General features: G+C 39.1%; 2 protein-coding genes across 2 annotated transcripts; both read right to left on the reverse strand.

Annotated features, from left to right (window-relative positions):
- Nucleotides 1-258: 258 nt before the first annotated feature.
- Nucleotides 259-21,573, reverse strand: DR1 (down-regulator of transcription 1). The gene is made up of 3 exons (XM_082647297.1): nucleotides 20,632-21,573; nucleotides 10,000-10,163; nucleotides 259-2,292 (listed from the first exon to the last, which is right to left on the reverse strand). Exons 1-3 carry the CDS (start codon nucleotides 20,849-20,851, stop codon nucleotides 2,146-2,148), a joined length of 531 nt encoding a protein of 176 aa, XP_082503423.1. The 5' UTR covers nucleotides 20,852-21,573; the 3' UTR covers nucleotides 259-2,145.
- On the reverse strand, nucleotides 14,270-14,710 carry LOC309837409 (protein C19orf12 homolog; the record flags this gene model as incomplete). Its single annotated transcript, XM_082677883.1, has 1 exon — nucleotides 14,270-14,710. Exon 1 carries the CDS (start codon nucleotides 14,693-14,695, stop codon nucleotides 14,270-14,272), a length of 426 nt encoding a protein of 141 aa, XP_082534009.1. The 5' UTR covers nucleotides 14,696-14,710.
- Nucleotides 21,574-23,270: the final 1,697 nt, after the last annotated feature.

A 23,270-nucleotide genomic window follows, 5' to 3' on the forward strand; every position in this document is an offset into this window, starting at 1 on the left:
AGTTAACTGCTAAAAAATAAGCTAAGAGTAAAATACTGCTTAATTAGCTCTGTTATGCCTGCACCCTAGGACTGTAAATTACAAAAATACAAGTAAAACCACATTTTCTGAAATAACAGCAAACAGAGGAGAAAGTCAAATACTATATACCAAATGATCAAAATGTCTTTTGGGCCTAGGATTCTTGAAACTAGTAAAAATGGTAATAATAGAAATCTCATGCCATTAATCTATATAGATTATTAAATATAAGAACAATTTATAAAACACATCAGATTTTATTGCTTGAAGAATATAGCATATGAAAATCACAAGAATGTCAAAATGAAAAGTCACTAGGATTCAAACATATAATACATTATCAGATGCAGTAAAATATTAATTAACCTGAACTCTGCATCAAAAAAAAAAGTATGGAAAAATATCTAAGTTGTTTACATAAGAAACAGATATACTTAAAATAGAAAGTATAAGGATGTTACAGTACAAGTTAGAAAAGCCAACACTTATTAACTTATTATTTCTTAGACTAGACTACCTTTGGTACTTAAACTTTTAAAAAAACAATCCCTTCTATTTTGTCCAAATGCACTTCATGGATTCAATACCAACTTCAACTCAAAACATTAAGCAAGATTCACTTAGTTGTGGCATGGAAGAAGTGTATTTAATAAATGTATGACAATATTTCACTTTTTCTAAAACTGCAAAATATGATCATTAAGAAATCTAATACTTGTAAACTTCACTTATTTAGCTCTTCAATTAAAATTGGAATCCTGGCATCTGCCATCTGTCTTTAGACCTGGTGAATATACAAATTTAAATGATTTGGCAACTGACATAGGAATTTAGATTACTTCATACTATCTTAAGTGGCTTTCCATTCTGTTTTCAAAATACAAACAATAGGCCAGTTCTTCAACACACTGGATTCCTATAAAAATCACTACCATAGTTTATTTACTGGAACCAAATTAAAGCTCTTCCCTTGTAATGAGCAGGTTGAAACTATGTTTCATATAGGGCTGATCAATTATGATACACTTTCTTAAACAAAATAAAACAATCATTTTTTTAAAGCTCAATTATGATGGAGACAATGATGCCATTTCAAAAGGAAGCATTGGACACTCTAGGCCATCTAGTCAAGAAATTGTAAAAGTAATGCTAAAAACAAACAATAAGTAAACTATGACTACAAGTTAAATTACAAAAAAATCCGTCTTATAGCAAGCATGCTCATTAACTTTCATTTCTTTCCCCCAGCAAAGGTTTGAATATTCATGAACCTTAGTTAAACCAACGGAACCTAAGCAATTGTTTCACAAGTTCCAATAAACATGGATGGACTAAGCAAGTAATACTATTAACAATCATTGGAGTGAAATACTAAGAATCATGACAGTCCTCAAAACGGGGCAGTCTTTGAAATGTAATAGTGTAGCTCAAGATGAATTATGCTATAATAAAACTTTAGTTTTTACCTCCACATAAAACAAAAACAAAATCAAAACATAACCTACCAAATTTTACAACTACTACTGAACATACTCACCCTAGTTTTTGAATGTCTTGTTTGAGATTTTTTTAAAACAAGTATATTCATCTGAGCATATATATTTAGTGCCTGTATATATACTCATTTTAAAAGACAAAAAATCCAAATACTACAGAACTGAACTCTTTGTTTTTTCAGCAGCCTGATCTAATATCTACTGCATCACATAGCACCTCCCCCCCAATAATTTAAAATTCCCAATTTTTAGTTTAGTTAAAAGGGCAGAGGAAATGCAAATGAAGGTTTAGAGCTTCTGTATAAATTTCACTGTATTTTTATAAACTTGAAGTTTTCTGTAACACTGTTTATTGATCAAATAAAGGACTCACTGCTATCTAAAATTTCATAAACACCATTAAAAATTCAAAATTGATATTATACTGAGCCTTAAATTTTCAATAGTTAGAAGAGACAGTTTTTACATGAATAGCACACAATAGATGAAACTTAACGGCAGACATCCCTAGAATACCAATGGCAAGTCCACCAAGATGCATACAAAATTACAGATAAGCATTTCTTTCACTGTTTTCTTGGGCAGGGAAAAACATTTATAGAGGAAATAGAAACTCAGCTGGTGAATTTCAGATATCATCATCATCTTCTTCATCCTGAGAAGATCCTGCCTGGTTGGACGCACTTGCTGAAGCAGCTGCAAGCTGTGCTTGCTGGGCAGCTTGCTGCATTTGAAGCCATTCCTGTTGGGCTAATTCTGCTTGTTGCTGTCTAGCCTAAACACAAAAAACATAAAAAAAAAATAGTAATTTTTAAAAAAACCTACAACATGCACACTTTCATAAACTCAGTCATTATCAAATTTGGATATTTTCCAACCATGATATAGTTGTTGTACATGAGGATAACATGAACTCTATAAGAAAATATAATTAGAGATTGCTTCTTCTCAATTTTCTTAAGGAGAGTTTCCATAAAAATTTTCGATAAAAGTTTCCTTTTATGCTACATAATGGTTCAACTGAAGAACCTAAAAAAATTTAAAGAAAAATCACAACATTCACTCTTTGGTTCCTTTTCCCTGTGTTTCTCTCTCTTCTGTTTCACTTGATTCTTCTGTCCTCTCAACTCATAATTTTGACGTAAACATTTGCAATCTAAAAATTATTTCTGTGGCTTAAAAGTTCACTAGTACAATACCTCTGTTAGGGAAAAGTACTGTACGTGAATGCACCAGCTACACTGAATTTCTTTTAAGTTTCTATCACAGTTTCCTACTCTATAGATACATCTCTTTCTTCCTCTGTCCCTCTCCCCTCTCTCTGTAAATACACACGTATGTACACACAAAGAACATACTCTTCCCACATACACACTAGTGAAAATTATTTATCCAGTACTGAATTTAAGTGGGATAATTAAAATCCATTCATTTGAAATATCCTCTATATAAACCACCACAGGATTTGAGAAACCAAGATGCATACATATGCATTACATGCCCTATTGCACGAGCTAAGGCTCCTTCCCAATTTAATTTCATCCATTAGCAGAAAAACCACACCAAGAAGGGAAAAATGAATCTGTTTTTGAAAAGATCATATAATTTCCCATTAGAGTTTACCAAAACAATGTTGTTTCTCCATTTCTGTCTTTTCTCAGAAGTATTCTTTAAGCCTGGCTCATACCCTCCTTTATGAATGGCCAATTGCTAGTCATCATTTAAAACACACATCAGTTTTCAGTTTTTCTTGGTCCTTCTAGGTCACATTTTCTGCTCTATTTCATATTCTGTAATTCTCTATGCATTTCCATACTTATCCATTTTGTTCTCTAATTATGTAAGTATACGTCTTTTTTCTCCACTAGAGTGGAGAATAGAAAATGTTTCCATATTCATTGTTGCATTCCCAACATACAGGCCCCCAGTAGTTTCTGACTGGATGAATGTTTTGTGGGAAAACAATGAGGCTCAGCACAACCTTAAGATTTTACCATGTAAATCCCTAACTTTTCTTAATAATCTGTCATAAATGTATTATCCAAACATTCCTAGGGGAAAATTACTACACTTAAAAAAAAATCATTTAGGGACTTCCCTGGTGGTGCAGTGGTTAAGAATCCACCTGCCAATGCAGGGGACATGGGTTCGAGCCCTGGTCCTGGAAGATCCCACATGCCTCGAAGCAACTAAGCCTGTGTGCCACAACTACTGAGCCTGCGCTCTAGAGCCTGCGAGCCACAACTACTGAGCCTGCGTGCCACGACTACTGAAGCCCGGGCGCCTAGAGCCCATGCTCTGCAACAAGAGAAGCCACCACAATAAGAAGCCTGTGTACTGCAGTGAAGAGGAACCCCTGCTCGCCGCAACTAGAGAAAGCTGCGCTCAGCAATGAAGACCCAATGCAGCCAAAAATAAATAAATAAAAATAAATAAATAAAATAAATTTGTTTAATCTGTAATTTAAAAAAAAATCATTTAACTGTTACCAATTAAGTCCAAATTTCTCAGCCTAGAGTTCAAGATCCTCCAAATTACTGTCTGCCCCAATGTATTTCTCTAATATTCTTTCAAAACATTTGTCTTGTGCTCCAAAAAAAAAACAAACCAAAAAAACCCCTAGATAAACATAAAGTGTTTCCTAAATACACATCATACCCTCCCACTTTTGCTACCTTTACTCATGCTGATAGTCATTCTATTTGAAATCTGATTTTCACCTACTGAAATTCCACTCTTCCTTCAAGTCAAACTGAAATACTAGTTTCTCCATTAAGTTTGTTCCTGATTCCTTCCAGTATCATTCAGGGTCTAATCAGGAGATAGAAGTTACACTAGTCAGGGAAACAGAAAGAATGTCATATAAAAGATTATTAACCAAGTATAAAGGTGGTAACTAGGTAACTGAAAAGGCAAGAAATGAACACTAAGATATGTGGGTGGCAACTACAGAAAGCAGCCACCAACCCTAAAACTGGGGGAAACAAGGGAAGAGGCTGGGATTTTTAAAACTTGGAAGCTTAGAGGAGCAACCCATGGAAATGAAACTCAGACTTCTGAAGAAAGGGCATAAATTGGCTGGTACTACTACCATCTCTGAGCTCAGAGGAGGGCCTCAAGGTTTGAGACCCAAATCCTTGAGGAAGGGGATGCATGTTCAGGCTGCTTCTGTATTAGAGAAACTGCAAACCAGATTCAGTTCCCACTACAGGAAAAAAATGATGCAGCCAGGGTGATGCATTGCTGGGTTGCTCAAAGGAACCTGAAGCCAACCGAAAGTAAAAGAAAGGAACATGTGCCTTCTTTCATCCAGCCCTGTAATCTCCCTCTAGAGCCCCCTACTGGCAGCACAGTCTAAAGGAAGTCAGCTAGAAAACAGAAACGTGGTTTGCAGAGTACTGTGCCCAGTCTCAAAGCAGAACATAGAAAGGATGGTTTCATGCTGAGATAATTGCTTAGTAACTGGCACACTCCTATATCATTAAAATCTAATGTGATATCTCTGTACTTGGGGATCTCTTTACATCTTCCTCATGAGACTAGTCAACATCATAATACAGCTGTTAATATACCTATATTATACCTTCCCTACAAGACAAAAACGTTATTTGTGTTTTTTTAGGAAATTAAAGACCAGGTATTCTAGTAACTACTTCTACCTATTTTTATAAAGAAATATAGAAAATATTTCCATAAAACACAGGCATGTTTACTTTTATGGCAGGAATACCCAGAGTTCAAAATAGACTGAGAACGCTTCACAGAAAATACTTGAAAATGGTAGGGCAAACCAAATATATTGATTTAATCAACTTAATAATACCTACTTTGTGGCCTAATCAACTATAAATAGATACAATTTTGTGGCACATAAAAGATAATTCAAATAATTTCAAGTCTCTACACAGGTCTTATTGCAAAGTTGCTTTATCTTGTAGTTTGCTCAATGATCTACAAAGACATGTACTGGTTACACTAAAAATTTAACTGACTTTTAGGTATCATCACCCCATATCAGCACCCATACTTTTCTCTCTGAACATAAAAGCATTCCAGTGTCTTTAAAATCAATGTTGATTGGTAAATATTATTTGTATTCATTTTCACAAATTAAAAATTTCAGTGTATTTATTCTGCTTTCTTTTTTTCCCTTTTGCTTCTCACCCAATCCATCCCAAGTATTTTCCTTCTAAAATGGAAGAGTGAAAGAGAAGTAAGTAGGCATATACTTCCTAATTCACTTCTTCTGGAGATTTTCATTGTGTTTTAAGTTTCCCACTTCCACACACTTAAATAACTCATTTATAATTTACAGCTAACTTTAATCTCAACATATTAGATTACCTCCTTTTCAAATAGTTGCTGCTAGGGCTTCCCTGGTGGCACAGTAGTTGAGAGTCCGCCTGCCGATGCAGGGGACACGGGTTCGTGCCCCAGTCCGGGAAGATCCCACATGAGCCATGGCCTCTGAGCCTGCGCGTTCGGAGCCTGTGCTCCGCGATGGGAGAGGCCACAACAGTGAGAGGCCCACATACCGCAAAAAAACCACAAACAAACAAACAAACAAATATTTGCTGCTAACAGTGAAAGATAGCTTCAAATGAGGCTGCTATTGTTTTGGCATATAAAATAAAGTCTAAATGATTAAGTGAAATGAAAGTTATGTAAAAGATGTTATAATAATTTATCAGTTCCTTTTATATTTAAGACTAAAGTACTTTATGCTCTAGGAAAAAAAGTACTAAGCGGCTGCTATAATTTTACTTCTCTTCTGATTTTTCTCACAATAGCAAAGAAATACTAGGGTATTTTCACCCATCGGTCAGGGCAAGAAAGAAGGGAGATAAGGGGAAAAAAACAAAACAAAATAGATGACAAGGGTAGAGAGCTGAAGACAGATATGGCAGTCAGTCAGTTATTTTTCATTCATCTTTTTGCCCTAGAAACGATAAAGCATGTTCATTTTACTTAAAAGTTCCAAAATAAATTTAAGCAAACAAAATGGTGGCTAGAGCATTAGCACAGTATAGTAGAAAGAGCACAGGTTTTGGAGTCAAAAGGTACTTACCTTTCATTTGTTTAAGTCAATCCTTCCCAGTACTAAGCTTCATAATGATAGGAACCATGTCTCTTTTTTATACTGTTAGAAGCCTAGCACCTAGCACTATATCTGGTAAATAGTGAAGACTTTAATAAATGTCTGTAGAACAAATGATCTGATCTCATGCAAGCTTCTCTATCTCTGAGTCTGTTTCTTAAGGCATAAATGGGTATAGTAAAATTTGTATTACTCATTAAGAACTCTGCAAAGTATATAACGTATTTAGCAGAGCACCATTTTCCTTTTATCAAATATTTCCTTTGGCACCCTGTAGGTGATCTGCAATAGTAGAGACTCAATAAATAATAGTCATTAGCTTTTTTTTTTAAAGACATCTTGCTATTTCATGCCTCTTTTTTTTTTTTAATAAATAAATTTATTTATTTATGGCTGTGTTGGGTCTTCGTTGCTGTAAGCGGGCTTTCTCTAGTCTAGCTGCGCGCGGGCTTTCTCTAGTTGCAGAGAGTGGGGGCTACTCTTCATTGCAGGGCGTGGGCTTCTCACTGCGGTGGCTTCTCTTGTTGCAGGGCACAGTCTCTATGCGCACGGGCTTCAGTAGCTGTGGCACATGGGCTCAGTAGTTGTGGCTCGCAGACTTCTAGAACGCAGGCTCAGTAGTTGTGGTGCACGGGCTTAGTTGCTCCGCAGCATGTGGGATCCTCCTGGACCAGGGCTCGAACCCATGTTCCCTGCTTTGGCAGGCAGATCCTTAACTACTGAACAACCAGGGAAGTCTGCCATTAGCTTTTAAAAAAAATTATCATTCCTCATTTGGTACCTCATATTCATAAGGATTATAACACTGTTTGCATGTGCTCATGCCTGCCTCAAAGGCTTTTCCACTTTAGCACCTATTTCATAGGTTGTTGTGAGGATTAAATGAAATAATACTGGTAAATTACTTGGCAACATGATTAACACATGTTTAGAACTCAAATGTTGGTAAGCTTTTATCTTCCTTATTAGTTTAAATGGTATCTGCTGTCTAGTCCTTGATAACACTTAAAATTCAAATGCTTTTAAATATAAACCAAACTTGTTGTTATGACTGCAAAGAGATCAGTTATGGTACTCATCTGGAAGAGATGACCTAAAATGGTATTTCCCAGTTCTAATGGTAATTACAGTAACTGGTAGCAATTCTTATTCTATTCAAACCAAACCTGTCTTTCAATTTCAAATGAGAAGCCAGAACTTTGTAGGGAAAAAACAATATCACCTTCTCCCCTCTTTTTTTTTAATAATGGTGAATAGGTTCTTTAACCTCCTTGAACCTCAGAATTGTAATTTGGAACATCAAGGTTGAAGTAAATGATTTTCAAAAGTCTCTTCCATCCCTAGAGTTCTGTGCTTCCTTGACTTACCAACCCAACTCAGTCATCCATTCAACAAATAGTTACTGAATACTCCCCCTGTGCTAGTTACCATGTTAGGTGGGTGCTAGAGATACAACTAATAATGGGTCCTGCCCTCAGGGAGCTTACAGACTAATGGTAGGGACAGACATTTATAAATGACCATACAGCTCTATGCCCATGATGAAATAAGTATCTCTATGGAACTGAAACACTCCATATTTTACATCCTGTTTGCCATAGAACAACCTCTGGCCCAACGATTTAGGTCTAACTTTCAAGATCTTCCCACTGGAAAGTCAGTCAAATGCTTTATTTCAAAAAAGTATTTACATATAGACAGTTTGCTTGAGCAATTTGAGCATTTTAGTAGTACCCAAAAATGGAATGGATTATTTTTTAAGCTGTTATCATAAATTTTCAAGTTCATAATTGCTTGCTCCTGCCTTTGCAGGGTAGGTGGGGAGGAGGTACAGAGAAGAGAAAGTAAAAATACCGTTAAGGTACCTCAGCCCCAGCTGATAAGTTTTGCCTTGAACAGTGATTTGCATTCTTAATAATCAGGTTATTAAGCTCTCAGCCTTATGTGGAGTAAATATTCAGTCACATTCAAGAATCACTGTACTCTGTAACTGTCTTCTCCCCAGCTTCAAGGAACCTGGTAGAGAAGAAGGAAACGCCAATTTTTCTCTCTCAATTTCTTCCTCTTGTTCTTGCCCTGCATACTTGTAGGTATTCTAGGTGTTGCATCCCATGCCTGAGTGGAAAGGACTGATGGAAAGCTTTTTTGTGTTGGTCTTTGCCATCAGCATGGGGTATGTGTGCATACTGGTTGTAGTGTCTATTCACTCCATGTGAAAGCTGTGCTGTGTGGGCTTCTGCATCCCCTTATCTTCATCCCTAGGTATTTTTATTAGGTAATAAATGCTGCCAGCCTTTGTTGCCTCTACTATAACACCAAGGAACAGTGAACCATGGGGAGAACACGAGGGGTGAGATATACTATAGCAGTCATCTTTGGAAAATATGATCTTCCACAGAGGATAGCTCCGAAATGTGTTACAGAGCTTGCTTCTATTTTGCCACCAAGGGGACCTGGAAGGGAATAAGAAGGTACCCAGGATTCTAAGGATGGGCCAAGGCAGGCCCAGAAGATGGTACAGAGATAACATTGGTGAAATTCTAAGAGGCTAGCCACAAATTCCATTCAGTCCCAGCTCCCTGTGGTCCCCTCCTTTCTTTTTTTTTTTTTTTTTTTGCGGTACGTGGGCGTCTCACTGTTGTGGCCTCTCCCGTTGCGGAGCACAGGCTCCAGACGCGCAGGCTCAGCGGCCATGGCTCACGGGACCAGCCGCTCCACGGCATGTGGGATCTTCCCGGACCAGGGCACGAACCCGTGTCCCCTGCATCAGCAGGCGGACTCTCAACCACTGCGCCAGTAGGGAAGCCCCCCTCCTTTCTTAAAAACTAAAGGGATATTAGTACTTGTTGCTAATCCTTCACAGACTGGACATTAGAACTGTGACAAGCAAGAAAGCAGAAAAGTTTTCTCCCTTTCTCTGCTCCACTGGCCCTTCAAAGTTTTTAAGATTAGAATGTTTTAAAGGTGTATTAAAGACCTAATTTAACTACAAAGTAGATGTTAATCAGATTTTTCTTATATGCCATTCGTCTAAAAATTTGATACAATATTTTCTCACCAGTCTATCATTTTAAATCTTAAGAATGTTTAGGTATACTTTTCATGCTTTTAAATGGCCATTCTGCCTGAAAAAACATCAAAATAAAATCTCAGTAGTTATTTGGAGTTGTTCTCAGAAAATAGGCTGCTGCAAATATTTGCTTTTATATAAAGTAAAAAACTAGCCAGACCTAACATCAGGCTCTATGATCAAACAATCAGCCACAGAAAGAAAATTTTGGGGGTACGTATGTTGACTAAGGAAATGATTTTAGAAACCAGTATGATTTTGGTTAGTAAACAGGGTCAGATTCAGATGAAAATAATTTAAAATGTGTTACTTACTTTTGCAAATAATTCCTGTTGCTGTCTCAATAACTCTTCTTCAGGAATACCAAGGTTTTCCAAACGAGAACTGGCCTTTCTTCTTTTTAATGCTACTGTCTTGCATTCTTGTAAGACTTCTTTTACTTCACTGATATAAGAGCCAAAGCCTAAACTTTCTAGTGCTGGGGAAATGAAAATATGAAAACATGAAAAAGTGGTAAAAACACAACTTTTTCTCTCACCTATGGAACATTAAGTTTGGTGAGGGTTTTGGGCTGGGTGTTGGAGGGGAAGGTTGTTGCTTTCTAATAATTTTACCTATTTTATAGCTGCACAACAATCATCGGTATGGCTAAGACAAAATATTTTATCAAACTTTCTTAATATTAGATGGCAAATTAGTTAAAACTTAAGGAACATTTCAAGGCACTGGCCTTCACTTTTCCTTTTCTTTCTAATTTTTTAAAAACCAAAGCATTTCCTGGAGGAAAAAAAAAAGTCCAATGTAAGAACATGTGGTTTTAGTAAGAAAACATTTTTCCTATACCACTCATAGTAAATCAACCATTAAGTCATCACTTTCTCAAAGAATACAAAAAGAGCAAATATTTGGAATATATTTGTTAATAAAACATATTTTGTACCATTTGGCTTAGAAAAAGTAGGCTGGTAACACATGCTCTAACTTTCAGCAGGATAAGATGAAAGAATAGATAAGTTCTTTTGTCTAATATACCAACAGGAAACTAGTATTTTTAGCAAAGACACTCAAACTGCTAAGTTTAAGAAATACTGGTGGAAAGAGCTTATGAAATTCAGCATTTATATTCAACCAAAGTTTCCCTTGAAAATAAAACTTAACAGGAAACACTATAAAAATATTTAAAGTGACATGGCAGAAAAACTGGGATAAAGGAAGACTATAAGGATGGAAGAAACATTAACAAAAAATTATCTCCCTTTATTTTTTCACATTTAGAAAGAAAAATTTGTAAGAAAAAAAGGCCTTCTGTAATCCAGAAAGACAAAGCATAAAATTTCCTTTTGGCTCACTGTATTTAAGATTATATAGTTTTCTAAATGTTAAGGCCCCAAAATCATATTTTGCTTTCTGAGCCACTGATGAAATATAGGTGGTGAAAAACACAGTAAATGAACTTAAGTTAGTTCATCAGTTCTTACAGTCTTTCAACAACTATGATGAGCCAGACTCCCTCAGTAAAGATGCCCTAAGTTCCAACTTTAGGAATTTGCTCTTCAAGGAGAATACCAAATATACCTTTAAAATCTACATTCCCATATAAGCTGTGTTTTTTAAGGCATTTTGAATGACTTACAACTTTAATTATTTCATATATTAAGCTGTTTTCATAAACCGTCTTTAGAAATAATGTGATGCCAAAAAGCAGACTGCTATTACTTGAATTTTAATTAACTTACAGACCCTCCCCTTGTTCCCCCCAAATTTCAATAAGACATTATTCTTATTCTGAGTTCTGTTTACCAAATTAACCACCACCTAATCCCTGGCCTCAAGGAGTTTGGAGTATAGTAGGAAATTAAGTGAAAATTAGGCAGCCTGAATTTTTTACTTGAATTGACAGACATTATTTTTTAAGTGTCAATGCTAGAAGCCAAAGTTTTATCTTTTCTCTCTCTTTTTTTTAAATAAATTTATTTATTTTTGGCTGCATTGGGTCTTCGTTGCTGCACGCAGGCTTTCTCTAGTTACGGCGAGCAGGGGCTACTCTTTTTTTTTTTGGCTGCGTGGGGTCTCTGTTGCTGCGCGTGGGCTTTTCTCTAGTTGCGGCGAGCGGGAGTTACTCTTCGTTGCGGTGCACGGGCTTCTCATTGGGTGGCTTCTCTTGTTGCAGAGCACAGGCTCTAGGCACGCAAGCTTCAGTAGTTGTGGCACTCAGCCTCAGTAGTTGTGGCAAACGGGCTTAGTTGCTCCACGGCACGTGGGACCTTCCTAGATGAGGGCTTGAACCCGTGTCCCCTGCATTGGCAGACGGATTCTTAACCACTGCGCCACCAGGGAAGCCCCAAGCAGGGGCTACTCTTCATTGCGGTGTGCGGGCTTCTCATTGTGGTGGCTGCTCTTGTTGCAGAGCACAGGCTCTGGGCGCGCAGGCTTCAGTAGTTGTGGCTCACGGGCTCTAGAGCGCAGGCTCAGTAACTGTGGTACACGGGCTTAGTTGCTCCGCAGCACGTGGGATTTTTCAGGACCAGGGCTCGAACCTGTGTCCCCTGCACTGGCAGGCGGATTCTTAACCACTGTGCCACCAGGGAAGTCCCTCTTTTCTCTTTTTTAAAGGCACAAGCATAGTAGTGCATTTTCAATAATACTGGCTGGAGACAGTACCAAAAGAAATCAGTAAATGATTTAAGGTGTCCCACCACATTCTAAAGAAAAGTCTTATTTTCTTATTCTAAAGAAAAGTTTTGGGCTTCCCTGGTGGCGCAGTGGTTAAGAATCCACCTGCCAATGCAGGAGACATGGGTTCGAGCCCTGGTCCGGGAAGATCCCACATGCCGCGGAGCAACGAAGCCCGTGTACCACAACTACTGAGCCTGCACGCCACAACTACTGAGCCTGCATGCCTAGAGCCCGTGCTCCGTAACAAGAGAAGCCACCGCAATGAGAAGCCCATGCACTGCAACGAAGAGTAGCCCCCACTCGCTGCAACTAAAAGAAAGCCCGAGCACAGCAACGAAGACCAAACGCAGCCAAAAAGAGAAAAACAAATACCATATGCAGGCAAAAATTTTAATAAATAAATTAAAAAAAGAAAAGTCTTATTTCCTTAGCCCTACAACAAGGTTCTCCAAGATCTAGCCCCACTTACCTTCCCAGCTTTATTTCTGCCATTAAATCCCTGCATACTTTGTTAAACCTGACCGCTCAATGTTTCCCAACAGGCACCAGTTTGCCACATTCGTGCTGACAGTAATTCATTCAAGGCCTGGATCAAACTATATCTTCAAATTAAGCTTGCCTGATCCTCCTAGACAGAAGTAATCTCCCCCTTTTGAAATAAGATAGACTTAGAATTTGGAACTTGGTTGTCACTGTATTTGTATAACCTTGGATATGTTACTTAATATCTCTAAGCTTCAATTTCCCATCTGTAAAATGAAAACAGCATCTATTTCACAATATCTTCCTACAGCCAGAAGCACTATAGTGGTTAAGCTTGCAGCCCCACAGGGACTGACTCCCAGCTCTGCCTCATATTAGCTGTGTGAGTCAGGGTAAGTTCCTTCACCTCTGTTCCTCTAAAACAAGAATAACAGTACCTACATCTCATCAGATCAGGTTGCTGTGAAGAATAAATGAATATAAACAAAGAGCTAAGAACACAGGCTGGCCCACAGAAGGAGCAAAATTAAGTATTCACTATTATATTTTTAATACTTTAAGGATTGTGGAAATCAACAAGTGATTAACCTATGGCATTTAACAACACAGTGTCTAACATGTAAGAGTCCCTTAACTTGGACATATTATTCATCTTTTATTCATCTTTTTGTTGTTGTTGTTCAGAAAACATTTAGGGGAAATTAGGGGAAATTTAGGGTGAAATTTAGGGTGGGCACATTTCTTAGTTTATAATTCTACCACTTCAGAAAGAGCAATAATTTTACTGAAAATATTTAATTTAAAAAACATCACTCAAGAACTACTATGACTTTTCAGATGGGGAAAGCAAGCCCCTGGGAGGGCGAGAGCCCAGTCGGGCAGCTACTGGGGGAGAGGCTGGGTGCCACTGACGTTTGTGGCTTCACTCAGCAGGCCAACTGCCCCCTCCCTGAGGCCACTCAGAAGTCACTGGGTGGGGAAGGGGCGTTCAAGAGGTAAACATGATTCCAGCAGGGGACAGCCCCAAGGTCCCAAGGGAGGGCTGGTCAGGCAACGGCTGCCTGGACAGGTATCATCTTCACGTGATGAGATGAGAAGGCTGAACGTGAAGACCTTCTTCCAGCCCCTATGTGAGCGAGAGTAGATTCAGAAAACTGCCGCTACGTGGCAGCAGTCACGGCTTTACTGTTCACCAGCTTCCCAGTTGAAGGGTTGTCAGGGCACACAGGTGCACACGGCCACAAAACACGGCATCTTAAATAATTTCCAGAACATGATATAGCACAGCCCCAGCCTCTCCAGCAAGAGACTTCGCTACAGTTTAGGGTAATATTCTGATGATGTGGGGCTTCTTGCAGCTCCCCAGTCACCTTCCATGAGTCGGCGGGAATCATCTAAATGGACCCCGCTTCCCGGAGCAGAGGCCTAGCCGTCGCACTGCACTTCCGCCTGGAGCTCCTTGGTGACGTAGTTGGCCAGCATCGCCAGCAGCTGCTGCTGCAGGGCCTCACTGCCCATGACCAGGATGGTCAGCTGCACGGCGTCTGTCCATTCCAGGCGCCTGACGATGGCAGTGGCTTCGTTAAGGAGCTTCTGATGCTCAGGAGATGGCAGCTCCATTATGATCTGAGGAACTGGCTTAAACTGTCCACTTGTCATCCAAGCGCCTAACAAACCCCCGACGGCCCCCCCAACGGCTAGTCCTGGTGGCCCGCCCACCAAACCACCAACGAAGGCCACGGCCCCTGTGACCAGGCCGCCCCTCCCAGAGTGCTTGACGGCCGCCCGCATTTTCCTCTCCTCGGAAACGGAGCACAGGAGCCTCATGATGTCCTCCACCGCGACAGGCATCGCAGCAGACCTGCAGAGGCGGCGCCGCGAGGTCACAGGCTGGCAGGCGCCGGGACTTTTTTTATTCATCTATATCTTTTCTCTTACACTTAAGAGTATGCTAGTAAGTATACAGGACCTAAATAAATGTATAGCTATGCATTATCACACCATTGAATTCAAGCTGAACAAGTATATTAAATTTACTAAATTAAGTCAATACACTTGAGAGAACTCTTCAAAATGTCATGAATCACTAGACTAGACATTAAAAACTTCAATCCAATCTACCTTAAACCATGGAGGGCTTGGGTTAAAAATTAAAAAACAGAAACAAAAAACTCACTTTTAAACACATCTAAGGTTGAAAACACTGTTTTCAAAAAAAAAAACTGCAAGTAAGTCCAAGGTTAATATTTAATATTATTGAAAGAGCTATACTCTCAATGCTGAGTACACTGTACTCTCAATAAAATGGTTCAACAGGAGCAGCCATAAATTTAATTTCAAAACTGCATTGACTTTAATCCTAATTTTAAACACATTTTGGCTAACGGATATGAGTAACTGGACACAGCATTTTCTAAATGGGGATATTTTACATCATCTGTTATCATGTAGTAATAATATCCCTATTTTACATAAAGGAGAATCTTGAAGGATAAGGAAAATGGCTCCTAAGCAGGGCCATCCGTTAACAGTTGTGCAGGTGGTTCAGTGCACAACAGCAGCGTATCTGAGGAGAGCCATTCATACTGTAAACATCATAGATTTGTATGCTTATTATAGCACTTTTTCTGGCAGATGGTAGTAAAGGTTTTTAAGGAAGGAGTGTCTCAACAGCCATTTATGATAAAAACTCTCCAGAAAGTGGGCATAGAAGGAACCTACCTCAACATTCTAAAGGCCATATATGACAAACCCACAGCAAACATCATTCTCAATGGTGAAAAACTGAAAGCATTTCCTGTAAGATCAGGAACAAGACAAGGGTGTCCACTCTCATCACTATTATTCAACATAGTTTTGGAAGTCCTAGCCATGGCAATCAGAGAAGAAAAGGAAATAAAAGGAATCCAAATTGGAAAAGAAGAAGTAAAACTGTCACTGTTTGCAGATGCCATGATACTATACATAGAAAATCCTAAAGATGCCACCAGAAAACTACTAGAGCAAATCAATGAATTCAGTAAAGTTGCAGGATACAAAATTAATACACAGAAGGAGTGCCTTTTTCTAATTTGTACAAAGGGATTTTATGGACTATTGATGGCCCTCGCTCTAAGGATCTCAGAGTAAAAGTCAAAAAAAAAATAATATATATATTTTAAAATTTGTGGATAAAACACATATCACTTGTTTCTCAGAGGTCTGTCTGCTACCCTCTGCCATCTACCTTAAAACTGTACCCAGAAAAGTGCATGGCATATTAAGGAAAAAAAAAACATTTAGCATGTTTTTTTCAATTCAAAAGACAGATATTAAGACAACTACTTAAAAAAAAAAGGTAAAAATGTCCACCCAACAATTTTAATACAGTCGTATCTTATATTTTACCAAAAATGATGTACTCCTCAAAAGTTTTGTTATAGGGCTTCCCTGGTGGCGCAGTGGTTGAGAGTCCGCCTGCTGATGCAGGGGACATGGGTTCGTGCCCTGGTCTGGGAAGATCCCACATGCCGCGGAGCAGCTGGTCCCATGAGCTATGGCCGCTGAGCCTGCGCGTCCGGAGCCTGTGCTCCGCAACGGGAGACGCCACAGCAGTGAGAGGCTTGCGTACCGCAAAAAAAAAAAAAAAAGTTTTGTTATAACATGAATTTGTGTGAATTACTTTATACTTCATGTGCATAATGCATGCTTTTCATTTGAAAAAACTAAAATATAAAAAATAGCATTCTCTAATTTCTCTATTTTCTTTTGTTTGTATGTTAGGTGATGGAGGTATGGAGGTGATGTAGTTAGCTTAAAATATATTAAGAGGATGTAGGCCAAAGTGACTTCTTGGCTTACTGGCCTGACAAAGACCCTTAAGAATCATGCCCTCTATGGTATCACCACTCGTGGGAATCTGGGACAACAATGAGAGATGGATGGCAGAGCAAGAATCAAATATCATTCATCTTTATATCCTTAGCAGTATCTAGTACAGTGCCAAGTACACAGTAGTATTCAAAAGTAACTGCTGGGTGGCAGAAGGAAAACAAAAACAAAATACATACCAGTTTTAAAGAAAACAGTAAAATCCTAACTTGAAAAGCACCTGATTATGTGATAAATTGTGCAATGTAAATTACATGTCCCTTCAGAAAAAAATTTCAGTATGGATGATTATTTAGGCAATACAATATCATTCTTCTTATTATTACAACTTCTCTGCAATCACTCAGATCCTCTGATTTCAAAACTACTCCACATCCACTTTCCAAAACAGACTGTGGTTTAGGCTTTAGAGCAAGATTCTCAAAGTGTGGTCCATGGACTTGTGCCAGAAATGCCTGTAATGGTCTGCAATGAGTTAAGTACGGAAATTCAAAGTAAGCATTTTAAGAACCTTCACGGCAAAACTGTAACTATGTGAAGTGATGGCTGTGTTAACTAATTTTATTGTGGTAATTATTTCATAATATATACACACATCAAATCATTACATTGTAAACCTTAAACTTACACAATGCTACATGTCAATTATATTTCAAAAAGCTGGGGGGAAAAAGAAGAAACTTCATAGCAATTTGACAAAGTAATTTTATTTCTATTGAATGCAGTATCAAAAAATTTCATTGTTTTTCTAGTGATCCATTTTTTTTGTATTTTACCAAAGTACCAGTGTGAGAGGGGTTATAATTTTTTTAAAAAGTCCTTCAACACAGAGCTTGGAGCAACACAACTGCTGAAGAAGTGAATCCTCGGAGACTTTTTCAAACTTTCACTACTTTCAGTTACTATTCTCAAAAACATGAGGAAAAAAAAATGTAGCAAGAGATTTAAAATGCAGAAATAAAATAATATCACTTAAAATATTCTTATTTACACTTTGGCTTTACAAATGGCATCATGATGTAAGGTTAAACATAACAGACTTTCAGCTTTATATTTCAATCAGTATCACTATAAAGTTTTTAAATTATTATTTATTGTAGCATATTTCATGTAAGTTTCTCAATCCTGACAGATTCTCAGTAATTGCTAATTATACCTGAAACCATTAAGTATTATTTATACATAAATGGGGAAACCTTAGTTAACAGATTTGCCTAAGGCCAGACTTTCCGGTACAGAACCTGCAGCTCCTAACTCTCAATGTCAGTTCTTTCCATAATGCAACAGAACATGTTAGTACTCATTTAAAGATATGTGTTCACAGAAACCCAGCAACGAAATAAAAGGAACACCTTATAAGCTTAGAACTCCCTCTGTTGTGTGTATGTGATCTTCAAAGTCCATGTTCTTAAACTAAAAATAAGCAAAATAGTTAGATAATTTTTTAAAATTTTAACTAGGTTATATAATTTCAGATTTACTGGCAATAAAATTATTTTAACTTCTGCATGCATTTTACAGAACTGCCTCAAATGCTTAATTTGCCCTGACAAGGTAAAGCAAAGTGGCAAGTGAAATGTTCTGAAGCAAAGTTTAGTTCATTAAACTTATTACCAAAAAAATCCAAACTTCAACATGTGAAAATCAAACCACTTTAAAACGTACATTATTCCACTTGGCTATATCTTACATTCTTAAATAATCAACATTGACAGAACAGCATAAAAAATGTCATACCCAACTTTCTAGAGTTAGTCTATAAACACACACTTTAACCACCTAAAAAAATACACACCTTAAGGATTTCTTTTAAAAAATTTTAATCACTCAAGACAAAAGTTTCTTTAAATGATTAAGCAATATGATATCAATATGAGATTATAAATGTATAAAATCTATTCCCCTAACTGGGGAGAATTTGGGGCTAAAATGTAGGTCCTTATCCACTTAACAAAGGCAATGTTAAAAAAAAAAAGGTAAATTTATAAGGCTGTAGCAGGTTAATGCGTGATTTTTTTTTTTTAATTAATAAATCATCCTCAGTACACAGGGAAAATGCTTTCACTGGAACTTTTTGACTCATATGTTAAACTGAATTTAGCATATTCCAAAGTTGAGCTGTTTAGCATACTGTTCACTACAGCTGCACTTTTCTTCCATCATGTCAATCAGAAATCTAAATATATCCTAGAAAAGAATAAACTCTACCCAAGAAGACAGATTGTAATGTGTTTTTAGATTTTTGGAATGATCCCCACTTCTGTGGTGTAAACAAATGTTTAGGCAGATCCTTTTGAAATCTTTTGCAATTTTCATTAGAAAGACAATGTTGATAAAAGATCCTTTTTCTCTTTTATGAGTTGTAAAAGGTAATTACAGCTATTTGTGTTGGATAATCTTGTGAAAGGCTTGTGACAACTGCACATACAATGTAAAAATAAAAACACAAGAGGAAACATAGACAACTTGGCTTTCATTTTACTTCAGAGTACACCAAACAAGTAGAAGAAAACACTAGCTTTAAAATCAAATATACTTCTTCCTAGGGATTTTTTTTCTCCTTATGTACTGAAATGGAAATGGCAGAGTATGTTTTAAATCTATCTCCTACACATCATTAAGGATCAAAAATGAATCATTTAATCCTTTTGTCAATATTGACCATAAAATACTGCATATGGTGAATATGAGCAGATGTGTCCTCTACTTCAGAATAACAGGGAAGTCACCTTTTAAAAAGTTAAATTTTAAAAATAAAATGGTAGACAACCGCCTGCCTACCAAAATTAAATTAATCATGATTTTTTTTCTGACTTCAAAAGCAATCAAGAAATTGTTAGAATTTTAATTGGGTTATTATAAAAAGCAAGTTATCACCTCAAATAGAATGCAACCTTTTCATAAGAGTACATGTACAAGTCACAGAAAGTGCTTCCCAAAACATTATGACTAGTAAATGTCTCCCCATCCCTGAAACAAACCATCAGAATATGGTCCCCCAAATCCCTATTAACTGAACTAAATCCTTTCCAAGATGAGAGAAGAAACTGTTAAACTTTCAGAACTGCTGTTCAATAAAAGCTGAAGCGTTTACATCTAAATGGGGATGACAGCAGGAAACAAGGGGGAAATATTCCATGAAAAACATCTCTCACAATCTTTCAACCCAAGCTTTAAAAATCTATCTCCATGGAACAAAGCAAGCTACAGAAAAAAGGAAGAAAGTAAGGAAGGAGGGGAAGGAAAATTAAAGAACACTGCCCCTTTTCTTACAGAATAGAACTGGAGTGCTTTGGCAACTTGTTGATTAACGTTAGGACCATGAAACCATTTTTAAAGCAGAAAATACACTCTATCCAACACTAATAAACTTTACAACGTTGAACATGCACGTTAAGAATATTTTTACTCGTGTTCTGAAAATTCATCTTTTCCTCTACACTGGTGAAAAGGTCGGGTGGGGAAGGGGTACCCTTTCCACTCATGCTTGAACTTCTGGTCTGAATTCTAATTCTCCAAGGCAGAACTTCTGGGTTCCTCTCTCAGTTGTCATGATCTAGGTTCCACTTTAGGCAGGCACTTTCTCAGTTGTCACGTCTAGCTTCCACTTCAGGTAGGCAAAATTCTTGTTGCTTGGGCTTACCTCGCTGTAAATTGAGATCGCTGCTACTACCTTATTTGGGGGGATGTTAGCTGACCTAATCGTTTGAAACCCTTACCTGCATTCGCTGTTTGAAAAGGACCACGAGAATATTACACAGGGATTTTAAGGCACCGGCTGCTTCTATGCCCGCGCAGCTTTTTCAGTTATTAGCACTAACCAGGGGACAGGACTGAAGGCTTTGACATGAACAGGTCACGCGATTAGCACTGTCCCCGGCCCCTCTTTGAAACAAAATCCCACACATACCACTTACCTTGTATGACGTGCTCTGGCGAGATGGTCTTCTTTTCCGATTTATTGCAAATCTCATTGGCTTCAGAAGATATAAGGTGAATGAATTCAGTGCAGCAGTTCACCACCAGCTCCCGGGCATCGTTGGCCACCCGGACATTGGGGAGAGTCTCTTTAATCATCTTATTGATAGCAGCTCTGGGTATAGTGAGATCATCATCGTTTCCAGATGAGGAAGCCATCGTACCTTCCTATCTCTCGCGCCCGACTTTGAAAACTCCCCCAGTTCTGGTCCACTGCTCCACGAAGATTTTTCAAAAGGCTGCCCTCGGAGAGCAATCCGGGGGGCGCTCTGAGAAGAGGGTGCAGAAAATTAAGGGGCGAGGGGTTGGCTCGAGAGGGCGTGGAACACCCGCGTGTGTGAAAGATTCAGGGCGAGGCTGGGAGCAAATTTCGCGGGGGGGAGCTGAGGATTCTGGGGACAGCACTGCCCAGGTCGGAGAGGGGAAGGCTAGGTGGTCCGGAAATCTGAGCACTGGAGAACCCCCTTCGTGTCTCCTCTGCGGGGCGTGCGCTGTCGCCTAACCGGTTCCCCAACGGCGCCGGAGCAGAGGCAAGGTCCAGGGGCACTGGTCTGGCCGCGGTACAGGACGGACACCCAGCGGGCTGGGCTCTACAGAGCCGGAGCCCCCGCTGCCAATGCCGCCGCCGCCGCCAGCAGCCGCTGCTGCCGCCTCAGCCAAACCATCCTTGAGACACCCGCGCCGCCGCCTCACAACATGTCGGCCGCGGCCGCTGCTGTAACCGGGGCGGCCTCCGGGGAACAAATACGGTCAGAACCAGGCACAAGGGGAGCGGCAGTGGCGCCGCTGTGGCCGTTTAGCCTGAACGCAGATCGCAGAAGCCAAAGCCGCGGAAACGGTGGTCCGTCTCTCCAGAAGCCAGAGAAGGTTTGCTGGAAGCCTCTCCCGATACCCTTTGCGCTACCGGAAGCCTCGCCCCCACATGTTCCCCCCTCCCTTCCAGACCGACTTCCGGGTGTGGCTGCGGCCCTTCCCCCACCCGCGCTGGCGGGAACCGCCCGTTTTCTCCGCCAGCGGCTTCCGCCTGCCGCTGTCCCGGCACGCGTCCTGGCATCCCGCCCTTTACCAGGAACAGTGGCCGGGCGAGGGCGCGCCTCGCGGTACCGGGGAACCCCAAGCACGCGCCGGGGTTTCGGCGCCAGACTCGGGTTGGGGTGGGTGGGTAGCCCGGCGAGGGTGGATCGCCGCCACTACCTTCTCTCAGCCAGCTGAGGCCTCGGAATCCTTTCCTAGCCAAGTTTGGAGACAAAGGAGCGCTGGATTTCGTTAAAAGAACTCTTTGCTAACCTTCAGGAGCCCGAATTGAGGTTGAAAGGAAGAGGAACGAAGCCGAGGCTCGGGAGTGGGATGCGGGCAAAGCAGAACCCCGTGTGCCTGGGTTTGCATCGTCCGGAGGAAAAAGCTTTTGATGATATCTAATAGACGTTATTCGGCTCAAAGCTCTGTATGGTCCTCCACCCATTTTCTGGTTTTATGGGAAATGAAACATTCAGAGAAGTGACTTGCCCTCCCAGCCACTACTAATAGCTAAGCTGGAAACTAGAAATAAGATCCAGCGTAGTGGAAAGGCGTAGTGTACAATGAGCCAAATTACAAGGTTCCAGCTTAGACATTTTTCATGTTGTATTGCACGTTGGCTTCTGATGAGGCGGAAAAAAAGTGTGTTAAAGTATCTTAACTCTGATCTTTGCTTCTCTCCAGGGAAGCAAACGTGTGTCAAGTTCTTAACAAAAATTGCATTATTTTTAAAAACTAAGTTTGCCATACTGTCATTTTGAAGAAGAGGCTGTTATATAAATAGCAGCGTGTTGCAATTTCTAAAAAGTAACCAAGATACCATTTAAATCAGTTTAGGCACTTTAGTTAATGGGATACTTTGTTCTCCATACATTGGCAGCAGCTGGCTTGTTTGAAATGTTTTAAAGTTTTTTATTTCGGTGTAAGACCCTAGATGTGGCACCTTGAGGAGACCTTACTTACACTTTTTTTTTTCATTTAACGTTTTCTCCAGTACACTTGCAGGTTCTTTAATTTCTTAAGTGTAGACACTTGTTTTTCAGTGTTCCTAAGTTTAGTCAAAACAAAATTTCTTTGATAAAACAATATTTTTAAAAATTTTCTTCAAAAAAATTTTTTTTCTTCAAAATAGGAATGTGAAGGAATGTGTTGGCGCAGATGTTGGCTCTCTATTGTGTTTTTGTAAGTCAGTTTACTGTTAATTTAAAGAGTTATAGTGTCTAAATTTATCTCAGCCTTACCAAGTTTGTCAGACTGAAAAAGCTAGCTAGCAATAAATTTCCCCCAAATTATCACATTATTATCACTGACCCAGATATTATCGTTCCTGAAAAAATGTAATAGTGATAGTTATGCTTGTTCATGTAACATTTATGCTACATAAGCTTATAGAGTTACGATACATAAATCAGTAGAGCATATGTGTTAAGTTGTTATTCCAGTAATGGTTTATCACTACAGGGTTCTGTGGTAGCATAAACAAGAAATGTGTAGTAAAGGAACGTAGGTTCCAGTCCCAGTTTTTCGTTACTTTAGACAGGCCACTGTCCAAGTCTCCTTT

This window comes from Grampus griseus (genome assembly GCF_964374135.1).
Source record: "Grampus griseus genome assembly, chromosome: 1".
NCBI lineage: Eukaryota > Metazoa > Chordata > Mammalia > Artiodactyla > Delphinidae > Grampus > Grampus griseus.

Excerpts from the sequence above, each read along its gene's own strand:
- DR1 (XM_082647297.1), bottom strand. The coding sequence starts at position 20,851 with ATGGCTTCCTCATCTGGAAACGATGATGATCTCACTATACCCAGAGCT. Across the intron at positions 10,164-20,631 it reads GCCAGAGCACGTCATACAAG|CACTAGAAAGTTTAGGCTTT; the intron begins GTAAGTGGTATG and ends TCATTTCCCCAG. Across the intron at positions 2,293-9,999 it reads AACAGGAATTATTTGCAAAA|GCTAGACAGCAACAAGCAGA; the intron begins GTAAGTAACACA and ends TTTTGTGTTTAG.